The sequence below is a fragment of the Colius striatus genome, chromosome 14, assembly GCF_028858725.1.
Source record: "Colius striatus isolate bColStr4 chromosome 14, bColStr4.1.hap1, whole genome shotgun sequence".
Lineage (NCBI taxonomy): Eukaryota > Metazoa > Chordata > Aves > Coliiformes > Coliidae > Colius > Colius striatus.
In genome coordinates, this window is record NC_084772.1 from 21,097,705 (window position 1) to 21,110,524 (window position 12,820).

The 12,820-nt window shown below is 58.4% G+C and overlaps 1 protein-coding gene across 2 annotated transcripts in view; it reads left to right on the top strand.

The window, feature by feature from the left end:
- The window catches only part of ZFPM1 (zinc finger protein, FOG family member 1), a 303,288-nt gene that overhangs the window by 262,414 nt on the left and 28,054 nt on the right, over positions 1-12,820 (top strand). The window contains exon 1 of one of the 2 annotated variants that reach the window (XM_062007123.1): positions 4,313-4,448. The exons of the other annotated variant lie outside the window; for it this stretch is intronic. Coding sequence (XP_061863107.1) covers positions 4,409-4,448 — 40 coding nt within the window. The 5' untranslated portion in view covers positions 4,313-4,408. Of the gene's footprint in view, positions 1-4,312; positions 4,449-12,820 lie in introns of those variants that run through there. 2 annotated transcript variants of the gene reach the window in all.

The following is a 12,820-nucleotide window of genomic DNA, read 5'->3' on the forward strand; positions in this document are numbered from 1 at the left end:
TGCCCAAGCCATGCCCAAGCCAGGGAGGGACATGCCCAAGCCATCCCAGGCTGTGCCCAAGCTGCAGAGAACCCTGGGCTGTCAGCAGCTATGGGGCTGAGCCACAGGCAGGTCACAAGTGGTACTCAGGGACAGATTCTCCTGACTGTAGGTAACAGGGATCCCCTGCAGCACACCCAGCCCCATGGCTCCCTGGACACCATTCCTCCCTAAACCATGACCTTTTGCAGCTGGAAAGAGCTGTTTGTGCAGTCCCAGAGGAGCTGGGACAGCCCATGGCCCCACAGGCACCCAGACCCCAGACTCCCTCGGGGTGCTCAGCACCCAGCACCGCCACCACCCACCTCTCACCCATGAAATATGGCCGAGGCAGCTCCTCAGCTTTTCCCATTTCCATTTCCTCTCCCTGTGCCTCTAATAATATCACCCCAGATTAATTGGCACTAATACAAATGTACACAGCTCCATAAAAAGATGTCACCTCGCTCACAATGGGGGAACGGGCTGCTCGTGCATTATCTCTGCTCTGCAGGCGTGTAATTCACTCCTCGGGAAAACACGCTGTTTATTCTGTTACCCTGGAACAATCTCTCTGCAAACACAACGGCATCGAGGGAGGGGAGAGGAGGAGGGGGCAGGAAAAACCCACCCAGACATGCTGCTGTCACCAGCATCGTGCTGGTCGTCCCCACACAGGGACACCCGTGGGACTCCCACAGCTGAGGAGATGGGACAGGGGCTGTCCCCACACAGGGACACTCATGGGACCCCCACAGCTGAGGAGATGGGACAGGGGCTGTCCCCACACAGGGACACTCATGGGACCCCCACAGCTGAGGAGATGGGACAGGGGCTGTCCCCACACAGGGACACTCATGGGACCCCCACAGCTGAGGAGATGGGACAGGGGCTGTCCCCACACAGTGACACTCATGGGACCCCCACAGCTGAGGTGATGGGACAAGGGCTGTCCCCACACAGTGACACTCATGGGACCCCCACAGCTGAGGAGATGGGACAGGGGCTGTCCCCACACAGGGACACCCATGGGACTCCCACAGCTGAGGTGATGGGACAGGGGCTGTCCCCACACAGGGACACTCATGGGACCCCCACAGCTGAGGAGATGGGACAGGGGCTGTCCCCACACAGGGACACTCATGGGACCCCCACAGCTGAGGAGATGGGACAGGGGCTGTCCCCACACAGTGACACCCATGGGACTCCCACAGCCGAGGTGATGGGACAGGGGCTGTCCCCACACAGGGACACCCATGGGACTCCCACAGCTGAAGTGGTGGAACAGGGGCTGTCCCCACACTGGGGATGTGGCCCTTGGCTCCAGTGCTTTTGTTTGATGTGGCTGCAAATTCTCAGGGCTGGGGGGTGGTGGAAGAGGCTCTGGGATGATGCCAAAAAGCTGATTAAGAGGACACTGGGAAGGAATGTGCAAGGGGAATGACTGCAACCTGTTTCCTCCCGGTGGCTGGGGTCTCATCCCCATTGCGTGATGGTGTTTGGCACTCACCAGCTCAGCTGAGGCTGAGCTATCAGGGTGTGCTAGTGACCAGGATCTGTCCCTTCAGCCCTCCAAGGGATACTGTCACTGCTGCTTCTAGTCCAAATAGCTGGGAATAGCCAACATCCCTCTGCTCCCTTCCAGGGAGATGAAATTTGGGCACTCAGTTTGTGTCTGCTACACCCCAACCCCTCCAGGTCCTTGCAATTAACGGTGCTGTGTTTAACCCAAGGGTTTGTCTAATTGCCTTGGTGTAAACAAACATGATGAGAAAATAACACAGGTGCTGTGAGCAGTGTCATGGATGTGCCAGAGGAACCTCAAACACAGTGTTCAGTGTTGGGCCCCTCACTCACTGCCAGGGGGACACTGAGGGGCTGGAGCATGGCCAGAGCTGGGGAAGGGGCTGGAGCACAAGGGGGCTGGGGAGGGGCTGAGGGAATGGGGGTGTTGAGCCTGGAGAAGAGGAGGCTGAGGGGAGACAGCAGCACTCTGACACTCCCTGACAGGAGGCTGCAGGGAGCTGGGGGACAGTAATGAATAATAGGACTCAGGTTTCCCCAGGAGATGTTGAGATTGGAGCTGAGGCAGAACTGTTTCCCTGAGAGGGGTGTCAGCCCCTGTGCCAGGCTGCCCAGGGAGCTGGGGGAGTGCCCAGCCTTGGAGGGATCCCAAAGGTGTGGAGCTGAGGTGCTGAGGGCCAGGGGTGAGTGGTGGGCTGGGCAGGGTGAGGGGAGGGCTGGGACTGCAGCAGCTTCAAGGGCTTTGCCAACCAAACAGTTCTCTGAGTCTATGATTGATTCCATCATCTGCAGCACCACACCAACCCTCAACCCCGAAACACCCGTGGCTGTGCTGGGGTGGACGGAGAAACCCCCCTAAAAGCAGCAGAGTCAATGTTCCACCTCAGCTGTGCCCCAAGGAGCCAGCACCCATCAGAGCTGGTGCAGATGGGAGGACGCTTGGTACCATGGCACGGGAAGGGAAGGGGAGGGGAGGGGAGGGAAGGGAAGGGAAGGGAAGGGAAGGGAAGGGAAGGGAAGGGAAGGGAAGGGAAGGGAAGGGAAGGGAAGGGAAGGGAAGGGCTTTGCCAGCACAGCTGCCTGCCCTGGGGTCTGATGGTCTCCAGGAAGGCTGCAAATCGGGGCCAAATGAGGTGAAAATGGCTGTTAGGATGATTCTGGGGGCTGGCCAGGCAGGCAGAGGTTGAGCAAAGCCTTGTCCTCAGCAGCATCTCCCTCCCTCAGTGGGGTTGGGTTGTTTTTTTTGCTCCCCTGGAACTCTTCTTAATTCCTAACTTAATTTCTTTTGACATCCTCACTGCTTGACCTCTTTACTGGAATCATGTGCTGCTTAAAACTCATTATCCCACCATTGCAACAGGAAGTTAATTAAAAACCCTTTTAAAAAAGAAAAAGAGAGGAGAAAAAAAAAAAAAAGACAAGAGAGCACACCCCACATCAGGGATTGATGGAGAAGGGAGAGGGTAGAGCTGCTGTGCCAGGCCATGCCACATCCCCCAGCAGCCCCCTGCTCCCCAGTCATCCCCACATTGCATCACTCGTTGGAGACACCCAGATAACAGCTGGCTTTAGCAAAAATGGTTGGTTTTTGTAGCAGGAATATTCACACTGTGGACCCAAAATATAAGAAGCTCTTGTTTATCCCACAGCCTCAGTATCATTGCCTGGCTGCATGCTCACGATGAGGACTGGCACATCATCCCCAGTGCACCCCTGGACCCAAGCTGGGGTCACTCTGATCCTGGAAGTCACAAGTGAGACTTTTGGGACAGTCCATCGAGGAATGAGAAGGAGTTTAGGAGGGGTTTGATGTCCCACAGACTCCATGGAAGGGTCTGGGGTGCCCCACAGGAGGGTCTCATAGGAGGGTTTGAGGATCTCCAAAGTGTGGGTTGGGACCCCAGTAGTGGGACTGAGCTCCCAGAAGGGGGGAATTAGTGGTCCCATGGGAGTTTAGGACCTCCTGGGGGAGTGAGGATGCAAAGGGCAATAGTGACCCCAAAGCAGGGGTTGAGGACACCGAAGCAGGGGTTGGAGTCTCAAAAGGTGGTCTTTGAAACCCTAAAGGAGGGGGGTTGAGGTCCCAAGGAAGGGGTGTGGGGACTCCAAGGAGGGACTGAAGTCCCAAAGGAGTGTGTTGGGGACCTCAAAGAAGGCTTAGTGACAACAAAAGGCGATTTGCATCCCAAAGGCGGAGCTTGGGGACCCCCAAAGGGGGAGCTGGGGACCCCAAAAGGGGGAGCTGGGGACGTGCAGAAGGGGCGGGGGACCCCAAGGAGAGCAGGTACGAACCCAAAGCAGTGCGCTCAGGTCTCCAAGCAAGGGGCTGGGGGGTGGGGAGACCCTCACGGGAGGCGCGGGGACACGGGGGGGGTGCGGTAACGCGCCACGGAGCCCCGGCACGGATCGGACCCCCGGTCCCGGGAAGCCACGCCCCCACCCGGGAAGCCACGCCCCCTGGTTGGTGAGACTCCGCCCTCTCCGTGAAGCCACGCCCCTTGGCGGGGAAACCCCGCCCCTTCCCGGGGAAGCCCCGCCCCGCGCCGCCGCGCCGCCGCCGCCGACGTCATGGGGTGGGCGTGTCCGGCGGAGGGGCGTTGGCCTATGGGCGGCCGCGGCGCACGGCCAGGCCCCGCCCCCGTGGAACGTTCCGCGGGTTTGATCCCGCCGCGGCGCCCCATTGAGAAAATCCCGCGGCGGCGGCGGCTGCGGCTCCGCTCCGCCGCGTACGGCCCGGCCCGGCCCCGGCCCCCGGCAGCGCGGGCGGGCGGGCGGGCATGCGAGCAGCCGGGAGCCCGCCCGCCGCCACCCACCTGCCGCCCGCCCAGCCGCCAGCCGGGGCGCCGGGCTCGCCCCCCGCCGAGCGATGTCCAGGAGGAAACAGAGCAACCCCCGGCAGATCAAACGTGAGTTCCCCGGTACCGGCACCCTCCGCTCCCCACTTGTGTTGCCCCCCCCCCCCCCCCATATTTTTGGTACCATCCCTCCGGCGGAGCTCGGCCCGTCCCCCGGGACTCCCCCACCCTTCCTCCGTACCCACCCGGGACGGCCGCGGTGGGTGCCCTTTCCCGTTACCGGTTGCTCGCTCGCTTTGGTCTCCGTCTCCGTCGCCTCCCCCTCGGCGCCGCTTCCCCGCCCCCCCGCCTCTCCCCCCAGCGCGGTGGCTCCGGTACCGGCTCCTGATGGGAGCCCCCGATAAGGTTTAAAATATTCCATTCTGCGAGTCCCGTGCTGATAACATCGCTCTGTCGGGACGGCCTCGAATGGTGATCTTATCTGCCCCGCCTGCCGCCCATCCAGCGCCAGCGGCCGGCCCGAGGGGCTCCCAGACGCCCCCCCGCCGCTCCCCAAACTCCCCCTGGGGCACCCCAGCCTTGCCAGCACCTCCTCACCCCGGCTACGGCACCTTCACCCTGCCAGGGGCTCCCCTTTCCTCCCGGGCACCCCACGTTTGCCGTGGGTGCTGCCGGATGCATCGTGCCGTCGTCCCTGCTGCCCGCCATCGTCCGCGCTGGCCTCAACCTTTCCCCTTGCTTGGTGACACCCCCGTGCTCCAGCCTGGGCAGGGACGGGGCGATAACCCTCTGGGCTGACAAAGGGAGGGACCCTTGTGGGAGTCCCAAGGGGCTTTGGCCACTGTCCGTGTCTCCTCGTCTCCGGAGGGTCGTATTCCCCGAGATGCACCCCCTGGGCTGGGAGCTGGTTTTGGGCTGGTGAGGCTGTACCGGCTGCACTGACAAATTCTGCAAAGTGCTGGAAGTTTTTGGTGGTGCCGGGCTTCGCTCAGCTTTCCTCCCTTCCTCTCTGCTCTGTGTGTGTGTGTGTTTTTCTTTCCCCCGCGAGTCGATGGAAGCTGGCGATAAGAGGGAGATGGGAGGATAGGGAAGGCTGGCCACCATGTGATAATCTAGCTTTATCTTTCTCTTGAAATAATTGCAAGGCTGAGTTGCACCTACCTGTTTCCCTGCCTGGGGTGATTGCTCTGGTGATAAAGCTCAGCTAGACTTTTACCCGGGTAGAGTTAAAAATAGTCCCAGCTGCCTCCTATATAGCGATATCATTTTTTTTCCCCTTGGTGTGATACTTTTCTCCTTTAGCTTTATCCAACTTCCGCGGCTTTATTTCGGCACAGAGCCCGGCGATCCCTCCCCTGCCCGTTGTAACTCGGAGTCGCGGCTGCGGGAGCGCGGCGTGTGCGGGGCCGCTCCCCGCACGGCCGGCCCCGGCGCTCACCGGCGCGGACCTGGGGTGGATGGTGAGGGGGGAGGAGGTGTGGGGAGAAGCAAAACCGGGGCTGGATGAGGCCGCGGCAGCTTGGCCGAGCGAAGGCGGCTTCGTATCTCCTTCCTCCGCTGCTTTTCTGCAGAGATGTGAAGAAATGATAAAAGTGGGAGGCTGATCTCAGGCCGCTGGCGATGGCCAAAACTGATTAAAAGCTGAAAGCTTGGAACCCTTCCTGTATGTGTCAACATGAAAACAGTCATTAGAGGCGGCGAGCGCGGCGTTGCCGCTGCCTCTGCCGGCTCTGCGCGCCGGGGGAAGGAAGGTATGCATGAATCAGGGCTCCGGTAACCAGACTCCTCTCATGTACAGACCGGACCTGTTTCCACAAAGTCTATCCTTTATATCATCTCGGCTGGAGCATTAAACAACAAAAAAAACCCTCCTCCAGATTGGGATCTGCTGATTTGATTTTCCTGGGTGACGCTATGTTCTGTGCTCCGGCTTCGTCTCTGCTGGGTTTTGGGGGCGTTTTGTTGCTGTTGCGTTTGGGGGGTTTTTTTTGGGGGGGTGTTTTTTTTTCAAGCTCGATGCGATGTGCTGATAGACTCGCAGGGGAGATCGCTGGGAGAGAGGGCGATCGCCAAGAGCGATAAGACAAAGATCAGACACCGGACTATATTTAACCATCTGCTTTAACCTCCTCCTCCTTCACTTCCTGAGCTGGAGAGATGCAGCAGTGGAGGGAGACGGGCACCGGTGGTCTGGGGACCCTCCAGGCCCCTCCTGGCAGCGCCCGCTCTGCCCGGTGGCACACGGCGGTGAGGCTTGGGGAGCTGATTGCATCTCGATGGTGCCTTCTGATGGCAGAGAAAACACCTGGAGCATTTATTCCTTTATTTTGGCATCGTACCTGCCCAGGGAAGAGGGGGTGACATTGGCTTTCCCCCCCTCTCCATCCATGGCTGTAAAACCACCAACCTCCCTGCAGCTGCCGCTGCTTTATGGCTTTGGGGTTGGGTTTCTCTTTTTTTTTCCTCTTTTTTTTTTTTTTGTTGTTTTTCTGTCTTTTGTTCTGCTGGTAGATAGATGCGAGGGGCTGATAGAGAGCAGGAGCTGATCTCCAACCCAGATAGCCTGTTATATTTATTAACTTCAAACATGGGAGCGCGGGCAGGCGGCGGCGGAGCGAGGCTGCTGGCAGCCGCCCGCACTCCCAGCGCCGGGTCCTGCGATCGGGGAGCCTGATAAGGGGGGAGATTGATCTCGTCTCACTGATGTACCTCTCCCTCTGGTGTTGTTCTAATATATATATATATTATTCTTTCTGGCTTTGGGGTTTTTTTTGTTCTCCCCTTTTGAAATGAACTGGAGGCGCAGGGTTTTGTGTCAGATGCAGGGGCCTGCTCGGGGCTGGTGTTTTTTTTCTTTCCTTTTTGTTTTTGCCCCTTTCCTTTCCCCTTTCTATTCTGCTTTCAGCTACAGTAGATCTGAGCTTCTGATAAACGCCCAGGCCCGATCTCCATCCTGATACAGATCGCCAGGGGAGATAAGGACCACTTATCTCTCCCCACCAGACCCGAGCAGGATTCCCTCCAACAACAAACCCAGCATCAAGGGGCAAAAGGCCTCCAACAGTTTGTTCCATTGCAAATATGATTAACGCAGGCGCTTTAATTATCTGATGGTGAGCAGCTGCAGTTGTGTGTTTATTTCTCAAGGTGTTTTTCTGCCCCCCCACCACCACCCCCCACCCCTCGCGTGTTGTGTGAAACAAGCTGGGTTGAGAAGCCGAGCTCTCCCCAGCTCAGTTATCAGCTGCAGATGTTGCATTAGTTTGATGAGAGCTTTGACTTTCTTTTTCGATCGTTATCTCCTATTCTGCTCAACACGGGCCGGGGAGGGGGGGGAGGGAGGGTGGCGAGAGCACCGTCATGTTTTTTGTGTGTGGATTGTCTTTAATTGCCATTAGATGGTGTCAGATAACGAGCGCGATCTGCACTGTTAAAGCCTCTCGATGGGGGTGGGTCGGGTTAGTTTTGGGGTTGGTGCTTTGGGGTTTTTGTTTTTCCTTTCCTCTCTTGCAAGCTCGGCTGCTTCGCGCCGGTGCCGTCCCGGGAGGGGGTCTGGGTGCCGGCCATACCGTGAGTGCCATCCTCCCCCGGGAGCTTGGAAAATCTGCATCTGTTGTAAAGATGACAGTGGCCAACCCGACGTCTATTTTTAGCCGTGGCGTGGTGAGCGGGTGGCGGGGGATGCTCCCGGCACCGCCTCCTGCCCGTTCCTCTCCCGCTCCCTTCGCTCGCTGAGTCTCTTCTCTTCCTTTCGGTCCCTGCAGGTGACTAACTGCTTCCATTTGCCTTTCTCACTACCCCTTCCCCCCCTCTGTCTCCCATCGCTCGAACGCTGCTGCACTTTTCCATCACTGCCGGCCTCCGTGCCTCAGTTTCCCCACCCGCGCCTGCCCGGGAAGGGATGCAGGGTGCCGGGGTGGGCGATGGGATGCCTGGGGAGGTGCCTAACCCCGGGCTGCTCTGCAGGGTGGGAAGGGTTTGCTGCCTGCTCGACAGGGATGAGCTGGGTGCAGGCAGAGCCTCCCAGCTCTGCTCCCACCACCAGTGTTTTCTGCACCTCCCTTGGCATCGTGGCCCCCTCATGCCCTGCTCCTGGCATCCTGGCGCTGGCATCCCTGCATCCCACGTGTCTGTTACACCCACGGGTGCTGCCTGCTTGCCTGCCAACCCCTCCTCTCTTGTGCAAACGCCCCGCGAGGCATTTGCCAGCCCTGACTCGGTGACGTTCCCAACACGGTGCTGGCAGGGGCGTGGGTGGCAAAGCCCAATGGCACATCTGTCCCCTGCCACAGCAGCACCATGGGGAAGCCACGCTCCTGCTTGGCAGTGGGTTTGCACCAGCCATGGGTGATGCTGGAAGAAGTTTCTCTCCTCTTTAACAGCCAGTGGTCCAGGGCATGAGCATCCCTTCAGTCCTTATGTCTGGGTTGGCACCATGCTTGGCAGCTGGGGGCTGAGGGAACAGCTCACTTTGGCTTCTCTCTGGAGGAATATATCCATGTAGAGGGCCCTTGTGGCACCAACCCCGTGCTTTGCTGCCCACGGGATGCTTTGTGGCCGTTCCCCACGGGTGCTGGAGCACGCTGGGAGCCCTTTCTGAGCCCCTGCTCAGGATCTATCCCCAGGATGCCCCTTCCCAGCCATCCTTGTTAGGCAGGCAGGATGTGTGTGATGCCCAGAGGGTGAGTCCCAGAGCCAGGCTGGTCACTGCCATCCGTGGGGCACCCAGCAGCGTGGCAAAACCTGTTCTGCCGCCAGCCCCAGGGAGGGAAGGCGGCACCGGCAGCCACACCGGTGACTTTGGCAGGTGGCAGCTTCCAGGGCCTGTGGGTGCTGAGGTTGGGTTGGATTGTGTCTGCTGCCACTCTGCCACCTCTCACAGCCCCATAGGGACACCCCTGTGCCACTCCCAGCAGGTGCTGTGAGTCTGTCCCTGACATCCCACGCGGGACAGAGCAGGAAAACCACTTCTGGCTGGGATTTACGTCTCTGGATGTGAACTCACGAGGTTGGGCAAGGTCCTGTTTTCCCCTGGGAATCACAGGGAAACCTGCAAGCTGCAGCTTCCCCTCTCAGCAGGTTGCAAGCAGGGCTTGGGAAGAAAGCAATCTTTTCCCCAGCAGATTGCACAAGGGGATAGTGCCACGGCACAGGTGATCCAGGAGAGGGGTGGCCCCGTCCCTCTCCCTGGGAACCCATCAGAGCCACTCAGCCAAAAGCCAGTGGGACATTAAGTCTCTGGGAAGCCAAGTCCTCCAGCCTCAGTGTCCACATCTACCATCCTCAGTGTGGTTGGGGCACCCTGTGCTGTGTGACACTCCCAGCCCTGTGCCAGCCATGGGGTTGATGCCACCCTGGGAAAGGGAAGGACAACGCTGCCCAAAGCGAGAGCCCCAGGGCTGGCACAGCTGTGGGATGGAGCCCCTGCACCCTGCTTGGTGTTGGTGGATTTGGAGTCAAATACACCCGCTCTAGGGAAGAGAAGAGGATGTTTTCCTTGCATACTGTCCATCCTACTGGAGAAAACCACCACGATTTGCCTTGGATGATACTGACTGGGGCCATGCACTGGAGGGAAAACCAGCTCAGACCTTCCCCAGCAGCTCAGCCGGGTGCTGGGCCTGAGGCCGCTCAGCCAGCGGGATGTGAGCATCCCTGAGCACCCCTCAGAGCATCTGGGAGGGGCAGCAGGAGCAGAGGAACCTCGTGCTTTTAGTATTTCTTCTTCATTTAAGAAGCAGCAGTGGCAGATGCCTCTGCCAGCCCCACACCACACGCTGGCTCTGCAAGGAGTGCAGGAAGTGGATTCTTCTTCCCCTGGGGAGAAGAAAGCAGCTCCCCCTCCCTGGAGAAGAGCAGCAATGGGAGCAGGAGGCCAAGAGATCATCATCCTTACTTTTTTTCTCTCCCTGTACCACATCCCATGACTGTTTCTGTTGCCTGACTCAGGGCTTTTGGCTGCTCCAGCTTGGCCAGGCTGCTGTCCCGCTGCTGCTTTTATCAGGAGAGTTCAAGTGTTCGGGGGCTAATGCAGTTCCCTCTTCCGATGGGCTCCCAGCAGAGGCTCCACATTGTTCCTGCAGCAACGTGTTTTTTTGGAAGGGCTGAAAGGAATGTAGCTGCTGACCTTGGGCTGCAGTGGGGTTAAGGAGTGTGTGCCTATGAGTCACTCCAGATAAGAGCCTTCCACGGCTTTTTTCCTCCAAAATAATTCTTTATCTCCTCTTTCTCACATCAACATATTTTCTTGACATCTCCCATTTGATAGTGAGTGGAGGAAATGTGCTGCTCTAATTTGTTCATCTGATGAAATATAGATGCATTGTTTTCTCTCGGCCTTGGTGAGCTCTGGGTCACAGCCCCTCGGGTGTTGGGGATGCTCAGCAGGGTCAGGACCCAGAGTTTTGGGGGTGCATTTTGGGGTAGGTACTGAGAGCTTTGGGGATGTTCAGCAGGGTCAGTGCTTAGGGCTTTGGGGATGTGCCTCAGGGTCAGTACCTGGGGCTTAGGAGATGCTCAGTGGTGTCAGTACCCAAGGCTTTTGGGAGTCAGTACCCAGGGGCATTTGGAATGCTCGGTAGGATTGGTGTGTGAGGCTTTGGGGATGCTCAGCAGAGTGAATACCTGGGGCTTTAGGGATGCTCTGCTCAGGGCTTTGGAATGTATCATGCTGTCAGTACCCAGAGCTTTGGGGATGCACCTTGTGGTCAGTACCCAGAGCTTTGGGGCTATATCTCAGGGTCAGCACCCAGAGCTTTGGGATGAATCTCAGGGTCAGCACCCAGAGCTTTGGGATGCACCTCTGGGTCAGTGTGTGAAGCTTTGGGGATGCACCCTGGGGTCAGCACCCAGAGCTTTGGGGATGCACCTTGGGGTCAGTGTGTGAAGCTTTGGGGATGCACCCTTGGGTCAGCACCCAGAGCTTTGGGGATGCACCTTGGGGTCAGTGTGTGAAGCTTTGGGGATGCACCTTGGGGTCAGTGTATGAAGCTTTGGGATGCACCTTGGGGTCAGCACCCAGAGTTTTGGGATGAATCTCAGGGTCAGCACCCAGAGCTTTGAGGATGCAGCCTGGGGTCAGCACCCAGAGCTTTGGGATGCACCTCTGAGTCAGTGTGTGAAGCTTTGGGGATGCACCTCAGGGTCGGCACCCAGAGCTTTGGGGATGCACCTCGGGGTCAGTGTGTGAAGCTTTGGGGATGCACCCTGGGGTCAGCACCCAGAGCTTTGGGATGCACCCTGGGGCCAGCACCCAGAGCTTTGGGATGCACCCTGGGGCCAGCACCCAGCACTGGCAGGAGGATGCCCAGACACAGGGGAGCATCCCCGTGCACATCAGCAGCTCAGGGGACCACGGGGAAGGGAAGAAGCCGCTTTTCCCTTCTCCCCCCTCCTTGCTCCGCCGGGAAGTTTGGCCGCTCGCTCTCTTCCCGTCTCCCAGCCGAGGCCTCTCATGCTACTCGCAGCTCCTATGATAATGCGGAAAGTTGAACTGGCCCCATTACTGCGCCGCGATGGTTGCCGAGATAACGGCCCGATAATGGCAGCGATAGCGGCAGCTCGGTAGCCAATGGCTCTGCCGCTCCTCCCATTAACATTCCCCACCACGGCCCGGCTCGGAGCTGCCTATCTGCTCTCCATTTCCACTCCTCCGCTAGATAAGAATGGAAATACTGACTTCATAGCTCACTGATTAAAGTGTCTGGATTTCTTGATAATACACAGATAAATTATGTTTTTCAAAAAGAAGGTAGGGAAGGGAGTGTGAGGGGAGGGAAAAGCCTCCAGTCCGCTTGGATTATGGGTTTTGTTCCCCCTTTCCCTCTTTCTGGCCTTGCCTTGTGGGTTGGGGGAGGTTTTCCTGCACTCAGATGCCCTCCCCAGCCTGTGCCCGGGGTTGGCAGCGGGAGGGAAGAGCCTTGGGGGGGGAGTCACGGTGGGCAAAGACTGTTTTGGGGAGCCACGTGAATGGGGGGATGTTGCCTGTGTGGTCATGTGTCTGTGCTGGGATGGAGATGCTGTCAGTGGATGCCAGGGACTTGCTCACATCTTGCTCTGCCAACTGCAGTGATGCCACGTGGCCAGGATCCCGGTGCTGGTAGCTTGGGTGGGCTCTGGCCGTCCCCAGGGACTGGCAGCCAGCTGGTATGGCCCAGGGATGCTCAGGAAGCATCTGCCTTTTCTACACCCATCTCCAGCCTGAGCCTCCCTGGTTCTGCTGTGGGATACTCTGGGACCAGCTTCATCCCACTGACCCATCCAGGCTTAAAGATGCTGCAAGCATCTCAGCTCATGGCCTCAGACGAGGCCAGACCATGGCACAGCTGCCTCAGCATCTGCTTCTCCTGATTATACTCGAGTTTCCTCACTTGTTTTGGAAGCAAACGGGGCTTCCAGACTTTTTGGTCCCTTGCACCGGAGAAGGTATCGACCACAAGCATCTGAGTTGGTTTCATCTAAATATAAAACTAAAGAGCAAACAG